This window comes from Cordyceps fumosorosea, assembly GCF_001636725.1.
Source record: "Cordyceps fumosorosea ARSEF 2679 chromosome Unknown scaffold_10, whole genome shotgun sequence".
NCBI classification, from domain to species: Eukaryota; Fungi; Ascomycota; class Sordariomycetes; order Hypocreales; family Cordycipitaceae; genus Cordyceps; species Cordyceps fumosorosea.
Window position 1 is genome coordinate 106,597 of NW_017387310.1, and position 23,380 is coordinate 129,976.

General features: G+C 53.4%; 6 protein-coding genes across 6 annotated transcripts; 4 read left to right on the plus strand and 2 right to left on the minus strand.

Moving 5' to 3' along the window:
• Nucleotides 1–642: 642 nt before the first annotated feature.
• Nucleotides 643–3,183, plus strand: ISF_04527 (glycosyl hydrolase, family 92 protein; the record flags this gene model as incomplete). Its single annotated transcript, XM_018848133.1, has 4 exons — nt 643–1,715; nt 1,776–2,456; nt 2,523–3,090; nt 3,148–3,183. 4 exons carry the CDS (start codon nt 643–645, stop codon nt 3,181–3,183), a joined length of 2,358 nt encoding a protein of 785 aa, XP_018704467.1.
• Nucleotides 3,184–4,216: 1,033 nt separating this feature from the next.
• Nucleotides 4,217–5,936, plus strand: ISF_04528 (hypothetical protein; the record flags this gene model as incomplete). The annotated part of the gene is made up of 3 exons (XM_018848134.1): nt 4,217–4,872; nt 4,964–5,283; nt 5,380–5,936. 3 exons carry the CDS (start codon nt 4,217–4,219, stop codon nt 5,934–5,936), a joined length of 1,533 nt encoding a protein of 510 aa, XP_018704468.1.
• An 899-nt stretch (nt 5,937–6,835) lies between these two features.
• On the plus strand, nt 6,836–7,906 carry ISF_04529 (DUF572 domain-containing protein; the record flags this gene model as incomplete). Its single annotated transcript, XM_018848135.1, has 1 exon — nt 6,836–7,906. The coding sequence occupies one exon, from the start codon at nt 6,836–6,838 to the stop codon at nt 7,904–7,906; it is 1,071 nt and encodes a 356-aa protein (XP_018704469.1).
• A 136-nt stretch (nt 7,907–8,042) lies between these two features.
• On the minus strand, nt 8,043–10,277 carry ISF_04530 (Nitrilase/cyanide hydratase and apolipoprotein N-acyltransferase; the record flags this gene model as incomplete). Its single annotated transcript, XM_018848136.1, has 3 exons — nt 8,043–8,972; nt 9,921–9,956; nt 10,005–10,277. The coding sequence occupies 3 exons, from the start codon at nt 10,275–10,277 to the stop codon at nt 8,043–8,045; spliced, it is 1,239 nt and encodes a 412-aa protein (XP_018704470.1).
• A 1,878-nt stretch (nt 10,278–12,155) lies between these two features.
• On the plus strand, nt 12,156–14,019 carry ISF_04531 (Cytochrome P450; the record flags this gene model as incomplete). The annotated part of the gene is made up of 5 exons (XM_018848137.1): nt 12,156–12,282; nt 12,383–12,691; nt 13,078–13,255; nt 13,300–13,448; nt 13,694–14,019. The coding sequence occupies 5 exons, from the start codon at nt 12,156–12,158 to the stop codon at nt 14,017–14,019; spliced, it is 1,089 nt and encodes a 362-aa protein (XP_018704471.1).
• Nucleotides 14,020–16,080: 2,061 nt separating this feature from the next.
• Nucleotides 16,081–18,595, minus strand: ISF_04532 (Ribonuclease H-like protein; the record flags this gene model as incomplete). The annotated part of the gene is made up of 2 exons (XM_018848138.1): nt 16,081–16,176; nt 16,730–18,595. 2 exons carry the CDS (start codon nt 18,593–18,595, stop codon nt 16,081–16,083), a joined length of 1,962 nt encoding a protein of 653 aa, XP_018704472.1.
• Nucleotides 18,596–23,380: the final 4,785 nt, after the last annotated feature.

The window sequence follows — 23,380 nt, forward strand, 5'->3', positions numbered from 1 at the left end:
CAAAAATTTACGGCCTGGCCACGAGCACAGTAGTATGCCGGGTTGGCAAGACATTGCATTTTTCATGGTACTGGGTGCAGGGAATATCTGAAAGGATACATAGATCGGCGGCAACATGTTTCGGTTCCAGGCTTTGCAGTATTGAGGCCGAAGTCTGACCCTCAATACAAAGGGCATTTGCGATCAAAGGTGCTTATTCTCGCCCGGCGTAAACGTTTCGGCAAGGGCTGCCGGAGCACCATCTGATCCTACCAGTTGATTATGACACGAAGAGCCCTCCTGCCCGCACGAGCTAGTTGCGATTTACAAGTACAAGTACGAGTACATGCATTTTCGGCCGATTTCTTCGCCTTCAACCCCCGTCAAAAGTTCTGTAGGTATGAGCTCTATCTTCTTCTAGCCCGGCTACCCCGAGCATATGGTTACATGGTGGCATGCACCTGGTGTTTCCCCGCATGACGTCCCTACGCCAAATAGAGCCTATCCTCCCTTGGACAAAGAATAGTATAAAGAGTCGCGTCGATCGTGTCTTCACCGACACGGGAAGCTACTTTGCACGCCTTTTATTTCCCTGTCGCGAAACATAAATCTAGCTGAGGAAGAAAGTTCCGCGCTCATACTTGGATCTCAATTTTGCTCGCCATGCGCATCACTCCTCTTCTTCTACTTATCTCTCATGCGGCACTGCCCGTCACACTGGCCGAGTGGCTTGATCCGCTCTCCTATGTCGACCCTTTGATCGGCTCTCAAGATGGTGGCAACGTCTTTGCCGGCGCGACGCTGCCCTACGGCCTCGCCAAGGCTGTTGCCGATGTGGACGGCCAGAACACGGGCGGCTTTGGCCTCGATGGTAGCAACGTAACGGGCTTCTCGAGCGTCCACGACAGCGGTACTGGCGGCAACCCGAGCCTGGGCAACTTCCCGTTGTTTCCACAGCTCTGTCGTGGCGACGACCTAGACAGCTGCATGTACCGCATCGACGAGCGCAAGGTACACTACGTCAACGACTCGATACGGGCGTTCCCAGGCCACTTTGCCATCAGCCTCGAGTCCGGTATCCATGCCGAGATGACCGTCTCCGAACACGCGGCGCTCTACCGCTTCACGTTTCTGGAGGGCGACGCGCACCCGCACATCATGCTCGATCTGACGGACTTGTGGAAGAGCCGCCAGAACGCAACGATCCGCGTCGATCCCGGCACGGGTCGTATGACGGGCAACGGGACGTTTCTGCCGAGCTTTGGTGCCGGCTCGTACGTGATGCACTTTTGCGTCGACTTCTTCGGCGCCGACGTCCATGACACGGGGGTATGGGTCAACAGCCGCGCAGGTACCGACCCGAAGGAGCTTTATGTCACGCGCGGTTTCAACCTGTTCTACATCGAGGCTGGCGGCTTTGCGCGATTCACGACTGGCAAGGACCGCACGGTGATGGCGCGTGTCGGCATTAGTTTCAAGAGCAGCGAGCAGGCCTGCCGCAGCGCCGAGGCAGAGATCAGTGAGCCGCTAACCGACTTTGATCGGCTCGTCCAAGAGGCCACGGAGAAGTGGCGGGCGAAGCTCAGCCCCATCCGAGTCAAGAGTGGCGGTGCGAGCGAAGACCTTCTGAAGAGCTTCTGGAGTGGTGCATACCGGAACATGATATCACCGCAGAATTACACGGGCGAAAACCCGCACTGGGATAGCGGGCGGCCATATTTCGACTCTTTCTACTGGTGAGACTCGGGGTGAAGGAGTACAGCTATTTTGAAAGAAAGAAACTAATCTTGTACTAGCATATGGGATGCGTTCCGCGTCCAACATCCGTTCCTGACCGTGGTGGATCCAACCGCGCAGGCGCAGATGGTGCAGACGCTCCTCGACATTTACGAGCACGATGGCTGGCTGCCCGACTGCCACATGTCGCTGTGCAGCGGCTGGACGCAGGGCGGCTCCAACGCGGACGTGGTAATTGCCGACGCGTACCACAAGAATCTGTCGAGCGGCATCGACTGGGAGGTAGCGCTGCAAGCGGTGCTTGCCGACGCCGAGGACGAGCCGCTCGAGTGGTCGTTCCACGGCCGCGGCGGCCTGCGCAGCTGGCAGGCTCTCGGCTACATTCCCTACCTAGACTACGATCCGCACGGATTCGGGACCAATTCACGCAGCGTCTCGCGCACGCTCGAGTACGCCTACGACGACTACTGCCTGGCCACCATGGCCGGCGGCTTGGGCCACCGCGACCTTGAGACCAAGTACCTCGAGCGCAGCTACAACTGGCGCAATCTCTGGAGAGCGGATCAGACTTCCTTTATTAACGGCTCTGACACGGGCTTTCGTGGGTTCTTCCAGCCAAAGTACCAGAACGGCACGTGGGGCTTCCAGGACCCGATCGCCTGCTCAGGGCTGGCGAGCTTTTGTTCCTTGACGACCAACCCGAGCGAGACGTTCGAGGCTAGCATCTGGCAGTATCTATTGTGTGCTTCTTCTTTACTGGTTGGCGTGCGCCTTGTTTCACAGACTTGCTAATACGATGCGTCCAGCTACGTCCCCCACTCGTCCGGCGCCCTTGTCGAGCTCCTCGGTGGTGACGACGCCTTCATCAAACGCCTCGACTACTTTCACACAGTCGGGCTTGCCGACATCTCCAATGAGCCCGTTTTTCTAACTGTGTATATGTACCACTATGCTGGACGGCCGGGGCTCTCGGCGCGGCGCATCCGCACCTACGTTCCGCGATCCTTTAACGCGACCCCAGGTGGGCTGCCCGGCAACGACGACTCAGGCGCCATGGGCTCCTTCTTCTTCTTCTCCGCCCTCGGCCTGTTCCCCGTCGCCGGGCAGAACGTGTACCTCATCAGCACACCATTCCTCGAGGAGGTCAGCGTGACGAGTCCGCAAACAGGGCGGACGGCGACGGTGCGGTGCAGCAACTTTGACTCCATGGGCAAGAATATATATGTGCAGAGCGCGACGGTGAACGGCGCGCGGTGGACGAAGTCGTGGATCGGACATGAGCTCTTCACGAAGGGTTGGACGCTCGAGCTAGTGCTGGGAGACAAGGAGTCGAGCTGGGGGTCGAAGAGGGAGGACCGGCCACCGAGCTTTGCGGTGGAGAGGGAGATGTTGTGAGTTCGCTTGTGTGTCTATTGACATCATTGTTTGCAGATGAAGACCGACCCCGGATTGGCGCTCAGATACTAGCATGTTCCGTTTCGAAGAGAGCATAGTGCGTGCAGATGAAAGACTGACCTCGGAGTTAGCGCTCGAATATCAGCATGTTTCGTTTCGAAGAGAACATAGTTGTATGTAGATGAAGACCGAATCCCGCATTGGCGCTCAAATCCTAGAATATTTCGTCTCGAAAGGAACGTCTCAACAAGCAACAAAGCGTGTCGCTGCTGACAAGGAGTCAGGCAGCAGCGTCGCTATTAAATATAGACAAAGAGAAGGTATATGTTTCGGTTACTAGTTAGAATAGGCGCGCGTGCCTATACGCTTGAGCACAAATCACAATGTCGCCGAAACGCACGCACGTATCGCATGGGGTCATCAGAAGGAGCTTCACGGATAGTCCTGACAACTCGTGTTTCCGAACAGACGCTCAGGACATCGTGCTTTCTCTAGGGGCGGCTACCCGATCATACCTCCAGCCTACCGCTGATTGAGCCTCGACCTCGTGTGCTAATTCCTCGCGACGACTTCGTGCCAGGCGGTGCCGTGTAACACGGGGGGGGGAGGGGCGTCAGAGATGGGTGGTAGCGATGACGGGCTTTGCGTTTTGGGAGGGTTCCTCAAGAGTCGCACAGCATACTCTCGACAAGCATCAACGCGCGCGGGAGTAATCAGAGACGACATGGAGGCCAAGAAAGGCCTTCCGCGGTGTTGGTTACCCATTTTTAGGTCGGTGCAGGTACGTTGTGGTTTATCTCGCGTTTCACGAGAGGCTTCCCTATCTATATACACTTGTAGTTATATAAGAGGACCGGAGGCCGACTTCTCTTGTCGAATCTATTTTAAAAAGTGGCAAAAGAAATCTTGCCGATATACAATAACCATATTAGAACCAACAACAGATATGGCAGCTCCTGGCTACAACTACCCCTACGACAACCCGCCCCCCGAGCCGGACTATGCTGGGACTGGGGCAACCTACCCCGATCCGTTTTGTATTCAGACACAGACCTATGCCGCACCGTCCTTTCCAAACAATATAGTGACTGAAACGGCACACGCAATGCTTCACCCGACGCATGGGATGCGGCTGGGGCCCGAGGCTTCGTTTCCCGCAACCCTCCATCACGTCGGCATGGAGAGTGCTGGTCATTACTACAACATCCATGCGCTCGCGCAGCAGATGCCATACGCGAGCTATTGCGACCAATTCACGCCGCAGTACCAGAATATCTCAGGGCAAACGGCTGGTTCCGAGGCCCAGCCGGCAGCCTCGTATCAAAACGCAGGGCCGCCGACTTTGGCGCGCCATCACGCTTCGGTCGCGCAGCAGCCGCAGCAGCCGCAGCAGCCGCAGCAGAAGCAGCCCATTACGCGTAGGAAGCGAAAGCGTGGCAGGGAGGAGGTCCAGCCGGAGGAGAAAGCTGCTGCTACCAGGGCTTCTGTTACTGCCAAGAAGCCTACTGCCAAGAAGCCTGCTACCAAGAAGCGAAAGCTGAACACGGCGGCAGGGGCGCACCAAACCGCGACATGCGATGCGACATGCGATGCGACAGCGAGCTCAAGTGTCAAGCTGGCAAAAGCACTAAACATGGAAATGTACGATAAGTACCGCGAGTCACTCGAGACCGCTAGAATACCAGAAGTCATCCTTCATAGAAGGGACTCGAAAGATGTCAATTGGATCAACTTTGACGAAGTGACGCACATTGTCTTGAAGTGAGTGTGCCTCCTCTCCCCTCCCCTCCTTGCCTCCCTCGGCGACCTCGCTTGGTTTTCAACTGACTACTGACAAACAACTGAAAATCAGGTCCTACCGACGGGAGCAAGAGCGAATCACGGAAAAAGTAAAAGTGGCGTACAACATTCATTTTCCCTTCGTCACCTGGTCGTTTCTCAAGCGCATCCTCGAAGCAGCCCTCTTCGGCAACACGGAGACTCTGAAGTACGTCACCGCGTGCGTCTACGAGCAGCGCGAGTTCATCGTCTTCGCGAAGAGCTCCCTCGCAGACCCCGGGAAGGTGGCGGGTAGGACCCTCGAGGTAACCCTCGGCTTGACAGAGGGCGAGAACAGGTTGCAGGACCCTATACAGGCGATCTGGCAGCCAGCTGGAAGCCAGCTCATTAATAGTAAGGATATGCACGTTTTTGCTTATCCCACTACTTAGTTCTCGCTGTTTCTTTTATCCAAATTTGGGGGATCAGGAGCTAATTCAGGAACTTTAGATCTGCAAGGCACGCTCCCGAACCGCGACGTGGAGATTTTTGACAATGCATGGTGGCAGGACGCCGAAAGGGGGTTAAAGGAACCCGTCAACGAGAAGTGGTTGGAGGATAAGAGTGCTCTGTGGGTGAGTAAAGTCAAGATGCTGGCAACGGCGCCGTCAAGCTACGATGATGCTATGGACAAAGGGACAAAGTACAGGCATGCACAGCTGGTTCTCTCAGTACCCCCAGTGGCGTGGAAGCGACTCTTCTTGGATACTGAAAAGGAGAAGGGAAATGCGGACAAAGACAAAATCGAGGACTCGCTGCAAAAGCTGGAAGGCGGAAGGGAGAATGCCAAACAGAGGAATGCCTTGAAAGCCAGAAAGAAAAAACTGGAGGGCAGGCTGGATTCGCTGGAAAACGAAAACAGGATTCTTGTGCAAGTCAACTCTATATGGATGAGTCGACAAATTCTTGTACACGACGGGCAACAGTACCACTGGGTATTTTATGGCGAAGAGACGCGCAGGTGGATGATTCCCGTCAAGAATCTGCTCGGACGGGTCGGACCATAGTGTCCGTTTTCGAAAATCAAGGATGACGTACGGAAGAACAAAGAGAGGCAGAATGTACTGGGCCGGTGGTTTCTGATGGCAAACGTCAAAAAGGCTTGTATTTTACAATTAGATTGCTGCGTCGGTTTTGTTTAGAATTGATTGATTTGATTATCCGATCATCCTACCTGTAGAATGCCATGTATGTATGTACAGTGGGTTGACAAAAGTTTCAATCGGTTCGATACTTCCCCACTAATTTACATATAAAGGTGTATAGTTTTCTACTTATAATAACTAAAGAACTTATTTATAAATAAATAATACTTTAAATCTAATTAATTTATTTGAAGAATAAATTACTTTCCGTCTATTTACTTTTTATTTTAAGACTATATAACTATTAAAATATCTATTAGAAGTTAAAAGTTTTATGTTTTTACTAGATAAGGGTAAATTTACTAGTAAAAGAGAAGTACTTTTTTTTTCTTTAACTTTATCCCTTTATAACTTAAGATATAAATACTAAGATATAAAAAAGAAAGAATATATAAAGTATATTTATAATAATTTCTTTTATTAAATTTATTATAGAATTCTTAGTATTAAAGTGAGAGAGTTCTAATGTATTAAAAATATAGCGTTTTAGCGTAAAAAGGGGTAACGCGGGGAGCTTTTATCAACCCACTGTATGTTGCCCCACCGCTTCATGAACTTGCTGTATTGCGATGACGTTGGTCAAACCCTGAAAAATACTCTGCCTGGAAACTTGCCATGCACAACTACCCCTTTGCCGCCCAGCAAACACGGCCATAACCCGAAAACGAGCCGAAATTAAACAGAAAAAGGAGCGTCAACCCCCGAGACGAAAGAAGAGCGACCTCCGCCCCCGTATCCCGCCCACCATGCAGGGCTTCAACATGGGCCGGTACGTGCCGCCCGAGCACGAGGGCACCGCGAGCGGCAACGCGCTGCACGGCAAGACGCGCCGCCTCGCCGCCCCCCCGACGGTGCGCTTCGAGATGCCCTACGCTGCCTGGTGCGCCACCTGCCCGCGGCCGACCCTCATCCCGCAGGGCACCCGCTTCAACGCCGAGAAGCGCCGCGCCGGCCGCTACCACACCACCCCCATCTGGAGCTTCCGCTTCCGCCACGCCGTCTGCGGCGGCGCCGTCGAGATGCGCACCGACCCGCAGAACACGGCGTACGTGGTCGTCTCTGGCGCCACGCGGCGCGACACGGGCGACGACAAGGAGGAAGAGGAGGAAGTGGAGGGCGGGGTGGCGAGGTTGACGGAGGCGCAGAGGGTGGAGCTCCGCGGAAACGCGTTTGCCAGCTTGGAACGCACGATCGAGGACAGGGAGCGCCTGGTGAGGGGGGCGCATCGCCTGGACGGGCTGGCGGACGCGGCGGACAGGCACTGGCGTGATCCGTACGCGCGCAACCAGCAGCTGCGGAGGGCGTTCCGCAGGGGAAGGCATGAGCGCGAGGCGAGTGCCAAGGAGACGGAGGCGCTGCAGGCGCGGATGAGCCTCGGGATGGACATCTTGCCGGAGACGGCCGAGGATGCGCGGCGCGCGCGGCTGGTGGACTTTGCAGCGGAGGGCGAGGATGAAGGCGGGGATGATGGCGAGCCGGCGTTGTCGAAGCCGCTGTTTGAGACGCCGCCGCCAGTGAAGCAAGAGGGCGGGGAAAGGGGGAAGTGGAAGGGGATGGGTCGGACCAAGGGAGCCCGGAAGAGGGTGCAGACGAGGGAGGCGTTTGCCACGCAGGTCGTGGGGAACACGAGGGCGGCCAAGGATCCGTTCCTGCTCACCGGTACTGCGGGCACGAGGAGGGGCGTAGACGGCAAGGCTGCGGCCAAGATACCGGGCATCAAGCGGAAGAGGGTTGCGTTGGCCGCGCAGGTACCCGAGCCGCCGGGCACGAATCTTCCAAGCGGTCCCGTCACCTCCAAGGCAGCAGCGCTGGTAGAATACGACTCGGACTGAGGTACACATTGGTTTTTGGCGTTTTGATCATTCTACATAGACTTTGATACCCCGTTGCAGAGCGCAACTGTTTACAATAAAGATGCCATTTTTTTCTTATTCCTGTTCAACCCCCCCCCCTCATGCTTCTTTTCATTCACAAGTCCTGCGTCCGCCAGATGCCGCTCACGTCCGCCTCGTACTTCCACCCGCGCCTCTCCATGTCGTCCCGCGGCTTGTACGCCTTCTCCGCCACCTCCAGCAAGCCGAGGTCCAGCTCCACCACGCGCATCTCCTCCGCGCCGTGCCCTATACGCGCAACCGCGCCCACCATCGGCATCGCCGCCTGCGACACCCCCGCGTGCTCCCTCCCCTCCGCGTCGTGCCCCTCCCGCACCGTCCCGGCCGCCGTCTCCGCCTCCGCGGCGGTCGCGCCCCCGCAGTTTACGTACACGACCGCGCAGCTGTTCTCGAACGCGCGCGCCACGCACATGGTGTCCAGGAAGAGCCGCTCCGCGTGGCGGTTCACCGGGTTGACCGGCTCGCCGACGTCGCGCGCGACCCAAAAGGACGGCACCACCACCAGGCGCGCCCCGTCCGCGGCCAGCGCGCGGAACGCCTCGGGGAAGCTGAGGTCCCAGCAGACGAGCATGCCGGCGCGCACGCCGAGCGGCGTGTCAAAGGCGATGTGGTGCGGGGTGGCGCCGTCGCCGTCGCCGCTCGGCGCCCGCAGGAGCGGCTTCTCCGGGTGCCACAGGTTGCGCTTCTGATAGCGCCCGCAGACCGCGCCGTCGGGGCCGAGGAAGTAGGCCACGTTGGCGAGGGCCGGCTCGTCGTGCGCGTCGGACGGCGCGGAGACGTCCTCGAGAAGCGTCCCCGGCACGATGCACACGCCGAGCTCGCGCGCGAGGGCCCGGTAGCGCGCCAGGAACTCGGGCGAGCGGCGCGCGCTCCCGAGCAGCGCCTCCCGTGAGCCAACCCAGCCCTGGAGGTGGTACTCGGGAAGGACGGCGAGCTGCGCGCCCTGCGCGGCCGCCGAGCGGATAAAGGACTCGGCCTTGGAGTAGTTGCCCTCGACGTCGAGGCTCTGTGTCGTGTGACGTTGTCAGTGAATGTTGTACCAGGCCGCGATGCAAATTTTTGCTGTAATTGAGGTGAATACCTTTGAGTAGAGTTGGATTAGAGCAACCTTGAGCTTGGGCATTGTGAAAGAAGATGGTACTAATTGTCGTCTCGTCTAAGGTAAGGAGTGAAGTTGTCATCATTTCCGCCACACCTCCGCGCGCCCTACGACAGACAATGGGGCGAACCGCGCGCCAATGACAAAGCCTCTCAGCCCAACTAAACCGAGCCTAAAGAAAACTGAGGGGTGGCCCATACCGATTGATTTTCATTACAAAACACCTAGTATCTAATAAGATCACTGGAACTAGAAATTGATGTAAACCCATGCCCTCTTTAACTCGTCGTCATGTCCCGCTCCAAGTTGAAAGCGCCGAATCCCAATGTAGAAAGCAAAACTCTGGTGTGTCATAAAATCCTCTCCCCCAAATTCCCCATCATTAACGTTAATTTAAGAATGCAGATGAATGAGAAGTCGTTAAATCATGAGATTCGTTAGTCATTTGCGTCGTTTCGTTGAATGTGGTCTTGAATATAGTCGGAAAGGATGTGTGAATGAATGGAAGCGATGCATCCACCACGAGCGCTTGGGTGGATGAAATAGTCAAGCCAAGGATTTCACCTTTGGAGAGTAAGCATTATTATTCAAATTCATCCATGGAAGGATATTAATCATACCTAGACCAAAAAGGAAGATGTTCCGCGTAATAGATGGTGCCAACTTGTAAGAGCCGAGAAAAACGGATGCTGCAGGACAGAAAATGTACGGCCACCAGCTCCAGCTTGTTCGGCTTAGAATTGTATTCTGGATTCGATTTGTGGAATATTCGACGCCTTGCAAAACACCCAGAATGCTCATGACAGAAGCGTGAGCGGAGTCAAGCTTATTTTGATGGTCGCTCTGAGAGCGGACCATCTCGTGCGAGGCCTTCTGCAGCCGATCGAGGTTCTGCTTCGAGTATCAGCTGGAAGGTCACATAAGGATGGCTCCACAAACCTTTTCGAGCATGTTTTGCTTTTCGATGACCTTGTCAGCTCGGAGCTCAGTCTCCTCCTGTGTCGGATCAGCAGGCGTTGTGATTCTCATGAAAGTCAAGCCTACCAGCTGGCTCTGGAGCCGAACCGACGAGGAGGCGGCGATAGCAATGGTTGCCATTATTGTTTCGACTCCTTCGAACGTATCCTTTTGGACTATTTGTAAAGCATTTGTATGCTCCATCGCAATTTGGATTTGATTTTTCCGAATGGATTCGAGCAAGACATTGACCATGTTGTGCAACTGCGTAGCATCTTCCAGTCCAGACTGTACCTCCAAAGCGGATTTCTTTTTCCCGTTAGAAAGTATTCGCTTCGTTATCAGAGTGACATACTTGCGAAACCCCCATTAGCTTATCATTAAGAAGGTGGTCCAGACTGTTGAGCTGGGACTTGAGTGACTCGGTGCGAGGGAGCAGAGAGTCGGCAGCCTCGGTTGTCTTTTGCATCAAATGGTCGACTCGGCGCAATTGCTCTTCGATCTGCACTTCCACCTTTTCTGAGAACTTCTCCATAATTTCCGCGATCTTTTTGTGTAAATGGATCGTTGAGTCTAGAGCTCGGATTAACTACGGCAAGGTACCAAAGTACAACAATCGCACCTTTTTCAGTTTCCGACTTTGCAATCTCGCAAAAACGCACAGCCTTGTGCCGGTAGCTAATCCACGTATTCCATGAGGAGTCGCATTGCGCTAGGCCTTCCAGGCATTTGTCAATCTCGACTGTGGAAACATGCAGATGCGGCGTTTTGGCGACGTCAATGGCTGCCAGAGCTGCTTCGCGAAACTTTGTGCACTCTCTCGGAATGACGAAACTGCCTCGCTCCAAATCGCAAATTGCCAACCCAGCAGCATAGGAGTCGACAAAATCTCTCGTCAGTCGCCCAGTGTCGGCAAGCTCCGCTGCTTCATCCTGGCCGTGGAGCAGATGACAGTTTTTGACGAGAAGCCGGGCCGCGATTCGGTGGCAGAGAGGCTGTGACTCGAGACTTTCAAGTTCTTTCAAGGCAGAAGTATAGATATTGTCGGAGTGTAGTCGATTGCCGGGCGGGGTGATAGCATCTAGACCGTCCGTGTATGTGTTAGGTGGCGATTGAGAAGCTGTGGGTTGTCAGTTCGGATCACAGTCCTGGTCTTTTGCGCAATCATACGGTTCAGCGCTTGTTGGACATTCCATGAGAAGCCAGCCGCGATTGGTGTGAGTCTGAAAAAGAAGAATAGAGTCTGCACGAGCTTTGCCATCGTCCCCTGTGTGGTCAGCTCATGAGCATGGGAGAAACAGGCAGGGCAAAAGTCGCTAGAGGCTTTTCAAGGAGACACTGAGAGAAGTGCATGTGTGACAGATTGATGAGATGCTCCAAGAAAATAACGGAACAAGGACGAACTCAAACGGCGATATTTGCCAGCTGGCAAGACGTGGCAGCAACTTGGCCTGGCAACTGCCGCACAACTTCACTTCATCAAAGTAGCAAACGGGCACATCAACATTGCCAAATACTTTGTTTTAGAAAATGATTGAATGATCCACGAAAGTTTCCCTGACGGCCGTTTGCACCCAATAATGGATTTAAGAGAATAACCTAATTACGTGCTAAATTAAAAATAATGTAGATCGCTACAGGGAGCAACCAGTTGGTTGGCGCCAAAGCCCTGCGCTTCTAATTCAAAGCGGCATATTAAAATATCATAGCATGTTTTTAAATGTCAAAATAATGCGAGCAATCAGGAGAAACAAGTAAGAGCTATCGAATTTTTTGGCCCCGCCTCGGTAACGTATGCCTATTTTCCCCTGGTGTAGTGAAGATGCAGTCCTTTCTTTACCTCATAATGTTGAAGTCATTTGCGTAGTGTGGATAAGCCGTCGAGACACCAGACTAGACAAAGTCAGTGCGAGATGGTATAGTAATCTCACAGCCATGGATGGCCATGACCAAAACCAACGCACAAGCAATTTTCTAACCAACGACCACCCACGATGCAACATACCAGTAGACTACAGTGGCATGAACAGTCTCTCTATACGAATAGTTCCTATTTAGTAATCCCTACCTAGCTATCAGGTTGGTACGTACTAACCTTTCGCACACTAGTTACATAGTTACTTCAACATCACCATGTTCGTTTCGGCCAGCTCCTCCCTCCCCCAGCTTCCCCCGCTCGATCCTACCAAGACTACCCAGCGTCAAATGCCTTTACTCCTCAATTACTCGGACCGCATGCGAGACCTATTCAATCGGATACGTAAGATATGCCCTAGTACAGTTTATATTTGCTCGAGCCTCTTGCTGATACTAACGCCCTGGATAGTTGGCCATTTGATCACATCAGTGCCTCCCTCTAGTTGCAGTTGAGCTTCAGACTCGGCGGCGGTTTCAGCGAGTCAAGTCAGCCAAAGTCTCCGTGTCGCTTTATGCCCCTGCTTGCCGACTACTCGCTCGGCTCTCGTCCTACGAATACTTTGCATATATTGGATCGCACCGCGGAGCGCGCGCTTTGAACCAGTTGAACCATGTCATGCGTCGGCTTATCACTACCGGGTGCCACCACGCTGATCCTTACTGTTACACTCTGGCTCGTGCTACGACGTGCGTCGGGAAGAAAGCTTCACCCCTGCGAACCTACCGTCGTCATCCCACCACGGATCCCATTCGTCGGACATCTCCTCGGCATGGCTTGGCAGGGGGGCCGGTAGATAAAATGTCTTGGGCATGCATCTGCCCTGCCCTGCTCATACCCTTGTCCTTGCATATCAAGACGGCCAAGACAGGGAAAAGAAGAGACAAGAAGAGACAAGAAGAAATACCCCAGCAAAAGTCCCATTCAACCAATAGGGGTGAAAAATAACCGAGTTTCTTTGCCAGTAGTGCCACGATCCCTGGCTAACCTTGAAAACTCCGATTGGGTTGTCGCGACTCCAGGAGCCGATACTCACCCTTCCCGTACCGGGATCTCGCATCTACGTCGTCACGAATCCGCACTTCGCGGCAGTCATTCAGCGGAACTCAAAGTCGCTGACATTTACCCCATTGATTCCAGACATTACCAAGCGGGTTCTTGGTCTTGATAATGGCACGGTCAAACTTGCTCGGAGGAACCTGGATCCCGCACCCGGTGACCCCCGCGGGCTCCTTGCAGACATGCATGATCTTGTCGACGGCTCGCGTGGTCCGGGCCGCTACCTCGACGCCCTCAGCTGCGAAGCCTCCCAAGAGTTGTGCCTGCAGCTACAGAGAAGGTGCAAACAGACCTGCAAAATAGACCGTCTTCTGGTGATCGCGCGGACCTTTTGGCGGTGATTCGCCACATGGTCGCTACGGGCACGGCACGGCATCTTTTCGGTGAGGTGAATCCCCTCTCCGAGAACCCTGAGCTGGAAGAGTCTTTCTGGAAGTTTGACGAGGGCGTGGGTGGGCTACTGGTTGGCATCTTGCCGTCCATCACGGCGTCTCGGGATTATTTTGGTAGAGAGAAGGTTGTTGCTGCCTTCGTTAATTGCCTGGAAACAACCATGATGCTGGTGCCTCCCAACTCATCCGCGATCGCATCAGGGTGGAACGAGAATGGGGAATGAGTGTTGAGGCAATTTCTCGTTCAGCACTCTCCTTTCTGTTTGCGGGGATAGTCAACACAACGACCACCACGTTTTGGATAGTGTTACGTCTGTTTTCCGACCCTGAGCTCCTTGAAAGAGTGCGCGGCGAGATCAAGACAGCTCTTGCAGCCAGTGAGGAGCAAAGCGGCCCTGACATGCTAAGCATCATCATTGCTCGTGACAGGTGTCCCACGCTCTCGGCTGTCTTCAGGGAATGCCTACGGATCGGCTCGGAGAACTTTTTGGTCAGACTCCTCAAAGAGGACATCATGCTGGCAGACAAGTACTTCGTCAAGAAAGGTGCTGTCGTGCAGATATCCTACGGCGTCATTCACTCTGACAGGTCAATCTGGGGCGATGACGCCGACCATTTCAACCCCGGCTAGTTCCTGGGTGGAAAGTCCAGCTTCTCGGGCTTCCATCCAGCTGCGTTTCGCGGCTTCGGTGGCGGCAAGACGCTCTGCCCGGGCCGGCACTTTGCTATCAACGAGATTCTGCTATTCTCTGCCATGATGGTCCTTGGCTTCGACTTTGAGACTCCAGATCAGATGGAGGCCATATCAGGGTGCCTCCCAAGAACGACCGTGTGATGCCCGTCCACGTCCTTGAGCCCAGCTTCGCGGATCGACCACAAGTTGTTATCAAACCATGAGACGAGGCTGACATGTTAAAACTTTCACTATTACCATGTGACTTGAACTTCTGTAGCCGCTTATTTCGAACCTGGTCACATAATTCCTTTCACTTCGTAGCCACCAGGCTTGTATACTGCACCACCCAATGTCGATGGATATAGGGTATGGCATCCAGGTGCCTGTGTTTTGCATGATTTTTTAACGTTATGCTGTTTGTTTATATCAAACAATAGTTTTATGTTATTCCGGCCGAACAACTGCCAGATTTCATGCTTTCAGCCTCCTAGCTCCAACCAACGACATTGTTCCAGCCTCCTCGGGCCGAAGGCATCGCTCAGCTTGATATCCCTTTTGATACTCTGTTGATACCCTTTTCTAACGATTCCCGCTTCTGACTGGTCATTGAACTTAGCTTCGACGTTGGCGCTTTTAAATCAATACCCAATAGCAATACACAGATGCAATACTCGTCACTGGAGTAGCGTGTAAGAGAACCCCGTCACCGCTACTGCCTCGTATGGGCCAGTTGAAGCTATCACTTACTGGGATCTTTACGCGGACTCTCTCCCACGATCCAGCCGGCATATCACCCGTCACATGTCCGAGAGCCTGGCCAGGGAGTAATATCACATTTCCGCAGAAGGGATATTTTTAACCACGACCGTGCGTTCCCCCAAGACGGAACACCGAGAAGGCTCCGTCAGCTCATCAAGTTCCTTCCCGCATTTTAGCTTTGCCAAGTCCATTCTTGACCTTTATGCGCCCGCGAACTTTTGGTAAAATAAGCCGTAAGTAGCAGTGGTAGTTCAACTTGGCATACACAAATCATATTGCATAAACGCCATATTTGGACAGCGCCGACGAAAGCTTACTCTGTGCGGTCGCGCCCGCGCATTCACGGGTAACCCGCAATGCCAAGAGATGTGACCTCGTCCTCTCCATTTCCGTAACAACCTTGGCTTGAGAGAGAATGCGTTCCGACGAGTGACGGAGGCACTGGTAGGTTGGGCAGGTTACGGAGAGCCCGCGCGCCGCGGCGTTGAGCGAAAAAGGAGAGAGGGCAAAAAAAAAAAAAATATCCTGCGATAACTGACGACAAAAGGCACTCATCGTTCATTTAGACGGAGAAGTCGAGAATCGGGCGCCGCGGCTTTTGCAAAAGGACCCGGTGGCCCCGCGGGGTCGCTAACTAACCAACTAACCAACTGCTAACTATTTAGTTAGTTAACCACAACTACTAGTTATCTAGTTTCCGTCGGCGGTCGGAAGAAGGCGTGAAAAAGTTCCGCTGGCACCCAGTAAACTTAAATTTTTCGTCCAAGTTTTCCTCCACCTGCAGCGGTCACGCCGCGATTCGGGTCATTCTTGGCTGCCTCTTGGGACTACAGCTCCTAATTGAGTTATTGGATACAGCCAGCTTTTTCAGTTGATGAGTCGGTAGAGATATCTCATTGGGCAATTTTTTAATTGACTTTTTCATTGTTGAGCGGATTCATATGCAGGGGTGCAGTTTTTCAAACGACTCATCCGCGGCCCCATGTCGGTTGTATTGGGAAGCCTTCATCCAGAAAATGGCTTCTTTTGCGACTTCAACAACACCATCACCTGCCGGCTTCCGTAGTTGGATTGCGCGGAGGGCTTGTAAACGTGGCCGAGGGTTTGGAGTGGTTAGTTCGTTGGTGTATTTGCCACTATCTACTCTAAAGTTCTCTCTACCCTGTCACGGCGATCCCTGAGCGAATGAGTTGGCATCAGGGTGAGGAATCAATCCACCCACGTCCACGAGTGCTTGTCGTGGATGGAATTGACAGCTTACTCAGCAGCGCTGTCGTGGGTTGAGTCCACGAAGCCTTCTCGTGGGTTGATGGCCACAATATTGAGGACCCATGTCGTCTCCACATCGATTTCCTAATTGAGTAATTTTGAAGCTATCGTGAAACCCCCTTACCCCGCCTCATCCTCGAAACTCCTCCGTTGAGCAATCCTCCCCAAGCCCCATTGATACAGCCCTGTCCAGCAGTATATTGTCAACATCCTTGATTATTCCCGCGCGTAGCCACGAGCGTAAGGTTTGGATAAGTCCAATTGTTCCTGCATCCATCCTGTTCCGCAGCGGAGTAACCATTAGCCCTGCTGCCGAGAACAGCCTCTCGCACTCTGCGCTCATGGCCGGCACTGTCATCACATCAAGTGCCATTCGAGACAGCTTAGGATACTCGAATCTCTTCAGGTGCCAATACTCCACCGGGTCAGCCACATCTCTGTCCAGCTCCGACATGCTAGCTTGCCAGCGTGCGTATTCATCTGCTCCGGCAGTGGGTGCATTGCTTTGCCGGTGTCTATTACGGTACCTATCAAATGAGGACAGCACAGTCTTCTGCTTTTTTAGCGCTGGCCCATCGGCAGTGGATGCGACTGTGATTTGCAGGTTACTATATTCATTGCTCCAGAGCTGCTGCACAATCTGCTTCGCTTCTTCAACCCATTCCGGGTGGTGCCGGCCCCAAATCTCGTCAAAATAAGTCCATCGCAGCCCAGGATGCAAAGCAGCGGCAGCGTAGTAGACCGGCGTGTCTCTCAAGGTATTATAGTACTTGTCCAGCTTCATCCAGCCAAGATTGACGTTAATGCCAAAATGCTCCGGCTCGGGATGCGTCTCGATCTGCGACTTTGCGTCTTCCAGCTTGCTCAGAAGGAACTCAAATGCCTCTAGCACGTCAGTCATCGAACCGAAGGTCTCTCGTATGCCGGAGGCGCGACAACGCGGCTGCCCATCGCCCTGGAGCGCTTGTACAACCACGTGGAAGTCCGAGAGGATCTCGTCAAAAGTCCTGAGCACCGCCCAATCGTTCTCGGTGAGGAAGCTTGACTCCTCAAGACAAGGAGGAAACCTCCGGCCTACCTCTCCTCTCCGGCCATCTCGGAAGATTCTCTTTGCTTTAGCAATGAACTCTTCATAGAAAGGCTGCAGTCGCAACAGCCGCTTGATCATGTAGTATTGGGATAGCCATCTGGTATCGTTGTCAATAACCACGTCGACTGGCCGTTGCTTCCCAACTTCGGCGTCGTCAGCTGCCGCATACGAGTCTTGTTGGATTTGGCGAAGCAACTGCGTCAGAACATCCGACCGATGGACCCAAATGGCAAAGTTGTGAGCTTTGCCGACGGGGCCTCTCCGCATCCACGTGTCGTGCGCTGCCCTTGCCAGTGCTTCGCCCTTCGCGACGGTGTCCTCAAACGCCTCGACATCTTTTCCAAACAGAAGGGACTTGACGACGAGATTGAGAATGTGGCCAACGCATCGAACGCGCCGTCGCACCGGATCGAAGTGCAACTCTTGCGCGATCTCGCGCATCGCCGTGTCGTTGTTCGCTGCATTGTCGAGGGTGAAGTAACCCACTTTGTCCTCGATGCCGAAGGAGCGAATAATGTCAAGGATCTCAGCAGCGATATTCTCGCCGGAGTGTCGTTCCACCAGCTCCGGAATGCCCAGGACAAGCTTTCGGAGTTGGTTGTCCTCATCTCGGAAGACAGCCGTCACGCCGTATAATGCGTGACGGTTTCTGGTCCTCGCGCCATCGAAAGCGATATGTATCTGGCCCGGAGACCTCCTCAATGCATGCTGAACGGCATCGCGATGGCGCTCGAACTGCTGAATAGCCAAGCTCTGGATAGTCTTAGCAGTAACATGCGCATCCTTGATACGCACCGCAGGATTCAGGTATTCGAATATTTGTCGCAGACGTGGATGTTCGACCTGCCTGAATGACTGCTGGCTCTCTACTATCCAGTTCACCACCAGCTTCTGGAACTCGGCTTGATCGAATCGTCGGATTAGGTTGTTCGCCAGGGCCTGGTCGTTAGGCTCCAAACGTTTGAGGCCCATGAGGTCTGTGATCGATGCGAAGGCTTTCCTTCCCTCTTTCGTCTGCAGTGGCGTTCGTCGTCGTCCTGACGGATCCCAGTAGCCGTGAGACTTCCAGAGGTGGTGCTCGGCATTCTGTGTGCCTCTTGATTCGTATGACTGTGGTGATGATGCTTTTTGGCGCACGCACGGCATGCAGATCCATCGCCTGGACGCTTCTGATTGAATCTCAACGCCGTAGTCCCATATCCAAGACACCGTATCCTTGGTTCGTTCGGCTAGTGTGAAGCCCTTCCAGACGCGGAATATGCGCTGCTCCTCATCTGAGGATGGCGTCCAGGATGTCAAAGGAATTTTTCCCGCGTCTAGAAGGGCAAGCCTCGGGAGCAGTAAAGCATCGTGCGGGGTATCATCGCTAGCTGGTGTTTTAGGTTCGATGTTGGTAGTTACTGGCTCGGCCATGTTTCAGCTGCCAGTCGCCTCGTGTTGCAGGTGGCCTAAAATGGCGACGCGTCGCAGGACGCGACAAGGCGCGCCCGCCGTACTGTAGTGGGTGGATAGTGCCGACAACTAGTGTTACGTCGGCCCCAGCGAGCGACTTAGGTTGGCCTCTTACCCTGCAGCAGAGCTTCCGTTTCTCGCGATGCTGGACGACTGGTCAATCCATCCATATCGTCCATCAAAATGCGCAGCACCGTGGATTGGTTGATTATGTAACAATTCAAGTCGTGGGTTGACGTTGACGCGTGTTGAGGTCAATATATTGGTCAACCAGTGGATTTCGTGGATTGATTCCTCACCCTGGTTGGCATTCTTGTCATCCCATCGACTCGTATGATTATTGTGATGTTATACTTACCCCTAATTTGGGCATACTTCGGTGAGAAGCTCTCAGCCTGCAACGCCTTAGTCTAGTCCATGATTAGGCAGGTCAAAATTATAAAGTATTGCACAGAGTCTTAGTGAAAGTGACTTAGTAGTAGCCGCTAGACGCTGAATCGTGCATGCTACACAGATCCAGATATCTCTTTTCCACAAATACCCGTCTTGTTGGTAGTTTGATAGCTTGAGTCAGGTTGAGTACATGTTTTTGTGACTGTAGCAAACGTTTGAACATTCTCTTGTTCTTTTTTCCGGCTGTTCAATTTCAAGTTTCGGCATGCCGGTACCGTTTATCCAACTGGGCACTATCCAGCCCAGTATCCAGCCACACAGGGACATACGTAGGGACATACGTATTATGGTGGCAAGAACATCGTAGGTGGCTATGCAGCTGGTATGGTGTGGCAATCTGTATAATCAAGCAGAGTACAAACCAGTTGTTGCTGCAATCTTGTATTGCGCCGTTGAACTAAGAGTCCGGGTGGCGTCCCTAGACTCAACGACCCTAGTAATTGATGTGCACTGCTACCAGTGCTGAATCATGGGGGCTTGGACTGTGGCTTTCGCGGATGAGTAGCGTGTTAGCTTTGACTAGCATAGCTGAAGGTAACTGGTGGCCGCATTGCGCTGGAAATTGCAGTCAGTCAAAGGTAATTAGAATCAAAAAGGAGGAGAAGGGCAGATGGGGAGAGGAACGATCCAAGCTGAGGGAGAAGGCATGATAACCTCGAACTCTAAAGTTGAAAGTGAGATATCATAGGGCTAGCTAACGGTGACAAGTGCCGAAGACAAATTATGCGAAAGATTGCCCGATATTGACATGCACATCACCTGGCGGAGTACGGATAGAGATATGAGGCGATTGACAACTTGACAGCTGCCGGGCTGGTTGAGTAGATTGATGAGGCCACCTACAAGGCGGCCTGGGTCGATGTCGACGTTCCAGCATCAAGGATGAAGAACACGATGGCGTAAGCGAGCACACTATTAATTTGGGCATTCTGCGACAGAGCATATTCCCAGAGTATGCGAGGCCGTCGATAAGGCCCCTGGGGTCCAGGGAGGAAGCACAGACAAGCTGAAGTTGTTCTCTCAATAGAACGGCACTTCCTGGAGGTCGATGGCAGGATGAGCGGTCGTGTTCTCGCAAGACGACGCTAGGGAAGGGATGTCCATCATGCATCTACTGCATCTCATCGGCTATCTGCTGGTAACTGGTTATTGGTTACCAGAAAGCCCACTATGAGGCGACACCGGATGAGATGCTGGAATGCAGAAAGGGCTGGCGAAAGGGGGAATACGAAATGGCTGTCTGTCAGAGTTGACAAGGCAGGGTTTGGGAGAGTATTGGCGTTCCTAACCAGGACAAACATTCATTTCTTCCATGCCCGGTATTTTGGTTTCCATTAGTTGATGTTATTACACAGAGAAACCGGCCCTGGTTTTACACGTGCTGAGGAAGTATCACATGATAGCATCGGCGCTCCCTCCCCTCGATGACGAATCGTCCCAAGATCCTTGTCAGCGGAAGGCAGGAGCGACAGAGCGAAATATCGCCGTGTGTGCCTGGCCTGGCGATGGTGGCGGGTTATTGGGGTGATCATGAAGGAGGGGAGGGGGGTCCGCCTCCCCCGGGGCGACCGAGAATGGAGCAAGTGAAACGTGGGCGGAGAAGGGATTTGAGAATGTCGGTGCAACTTGGTAGCAGCATCAGGGGACTGATGAAATGCATGGGTGACGCCATTGGATGAAAGGGTGAAAGAAGGGGGGGGGAGGGAACAAGGCACGGCAGTCGAGGTAAGTGCGTGCTGGATCGGAGTTCTCGCAGACGTCAACGACGAGATCGCCATCCAGCTTCCCATGGACCCAAAGACCCAAAGGGGTTGTCCACACAAGGTCCACCAGGCTCAGCTTTGCATGTGTCGTGTCTTTTTGAGCCATACGGTAGGTACGGAGCATCGTTGTGCTTGAATAGGCTATCGAAGAGAAGCGCGGTGGTTAACTAGTGGCCGTTGATGCTGTGCGAAGGCGGAGACTAACCAACTACGAAGTATACGAATAACCACCGAGATTAGTATGCGTACTAACAAGGCTCGAAGAATACACCAACTACTAGAACTACTAACGGACTACTAGTTAGATGGTGTACCTCGGCCAAGGGCGAGACGAGCAGGCAAGTTGCGGGGTTGAGAGTTGCCGACGGGATGTTTTTACAAGTGTTCCTTTTTGCTTTTTTTCTTTTCGCTTCTGTCCATCTAGTTCGTTGGTCCATGATCAAGGACGCGAGATTGAGTTGCTATGACTTTTGCAAGATTGTCTCTGTCAAGGAACAGAAAATGCATGCCACAATGCAACTAACCCGCCAGGTGGAGCGAAACTCACAGAACCCAGGAGTCCATATAAACCAAGAAGCCACAGCTACAAAACGAGGGAGAGCAAAAAGTCGACTTTTATTGGTCGAATTACTTGAAAGTTTAGAACGGGCCGCAGTGGCAAGCTAGCTCGATGATTTGCCCCGACCGGCAACCGGCCAACGCTCCGATGCGTGTTCGTCTGAGCTGCCTCCTTCGTAACTAGTCAGTCAAGCCAACAGCCAAAAGCTTGCGCGTAGCGGGAAGGAGACGGGGGAGAGTTTCAGAGGCGGGGGGGCTCTTCCTCAAGCTTCAACGGCCCTTCTAGTTACCCAAGCCTTCAAGCAAGCCCAACCGTTACAAAGCCACCTGCTGTGGCTCTTTTTTTTTTTTTAACCCGCTACTGTACTTCCCACAGCTTGTTGCCCGAGCGAGCTTAGCGAAGAGGGGTTTACCTATCGGGGCTGCCGCGACATGGAAGGGGGGGGGGTCCGGGTGAAGCTGGAGGAGAGAATAGAAATTCGGCTCGGCCAATCAGAGGCGCTACACAGAGACCAAACTTGCTCGAATGGGGACTTGGGGTTAATCGTACGATGACTCGTGCCTGCAACCCTAGCCCAAACCAAACCTCGGGGACGGAAGGCTTTGGTCGCCCACCTTCCGACATGTTCCTGTCCGTTGTGGTTGTGGCCGTTATTCTCATTTTCGAGGTTCAAGAGAAGGACAAAAGGTGAAATAAAAAAAGTAAAAGTTTTCATCATCAAATTTGCGTCTAACCTGGTCGACACAACGTCATGGGAACGTCCGCCGTTTTCGGCAAGACACATCACCCCCGGCAGACAAGGGCCTCCCCTGTCAAGCACGAGGGGGGGGTGTGAAGGGGGAGAAACTCGCGGTGATGATCCGACAGGGCCGCTCAGGTTGTCACTTTTCTGTCAATCTGTTGTTTTGTCCAGCTTGACAAGGGCCAGGGAAGTTTTGGGGAAAAGGAACACCGCAACAAAAAAAAAGGCTGTGCGAGTGGGACTAACGGACGGTGAAGAGAAAGAACAAAACTGAACACACATCCCAAAAGCTTCATCAACAAAGTCCAAGCCCATACCTTCGCTCCCCGCCGCCGTCGCCGCCAAACTCCAGGGCTGGGGAGGGGGGCGGTGGGCATGCCGTAGCACCGTAGATCACTGCGTCCTGAGCTGTGCAAGGATCTAGGTCCGGGCAAGGGGTTCGCGCCAAGCTCACTTTGTAGATGGTTTTTGTCGTCGTTTGTTGATGAACGAGACGAGGAGGAGCAGCCAATGCGAATGGGCCGCGGGGATGGAGAGGGAGCAGATTGAAACACATGCAACAACAACGTTCGTTTCGTTTGCAGAGACAAGAGACGAGACCAGACCAGACCAGACCAGAACAGACCAGACCAGGGGGACGAACGAGCTGCCAAACGAAACGAAGCTTTTATTTTTATTTTATTTTTATTTTTATCTATCATGGTGCATGCCTGCGGTGCTGGTGTTGTCTCAGTGCTGCCTTTGCCAAGTGGTGGTGTACGGAAGTACGGATGAATAATAAGCTCTAATAATAAAGGGCGTTGGAGATGTCGACATGGCTGGCGTCATTCGTCCTCGACACACACACACACACACACACACACACACACACACAGCCTTTGTCCGCCCAGCCGGTGAACTTTTTCCTTCCCGTCCCTTGCGATATCGCTTGGCATGACGCAGTCGGTTATCCAGAGAATGCCTTCTTCCGCTTAACGTCCTGGGCTGGTCACTAAGCTTCTGGTCTTCCCGCTCTCGCCAGCTCACCACCACATTCATTGGGGCAGGGCAGGGCAGGGCAGGGGGGGGGGGGGGGGGGGGGGGGTATGGCTATGCATCAATCAGCGTTGACTAAGCCAAAAGAAAGCTGAGATGGTGTTTTCTGTTGCCATAATAAATTATAATTCAAGATTCGGACAGTCTAGGATTGCCTGCCCATCTTGTCCAAACATGGTCCCCCCCCCCCCCCC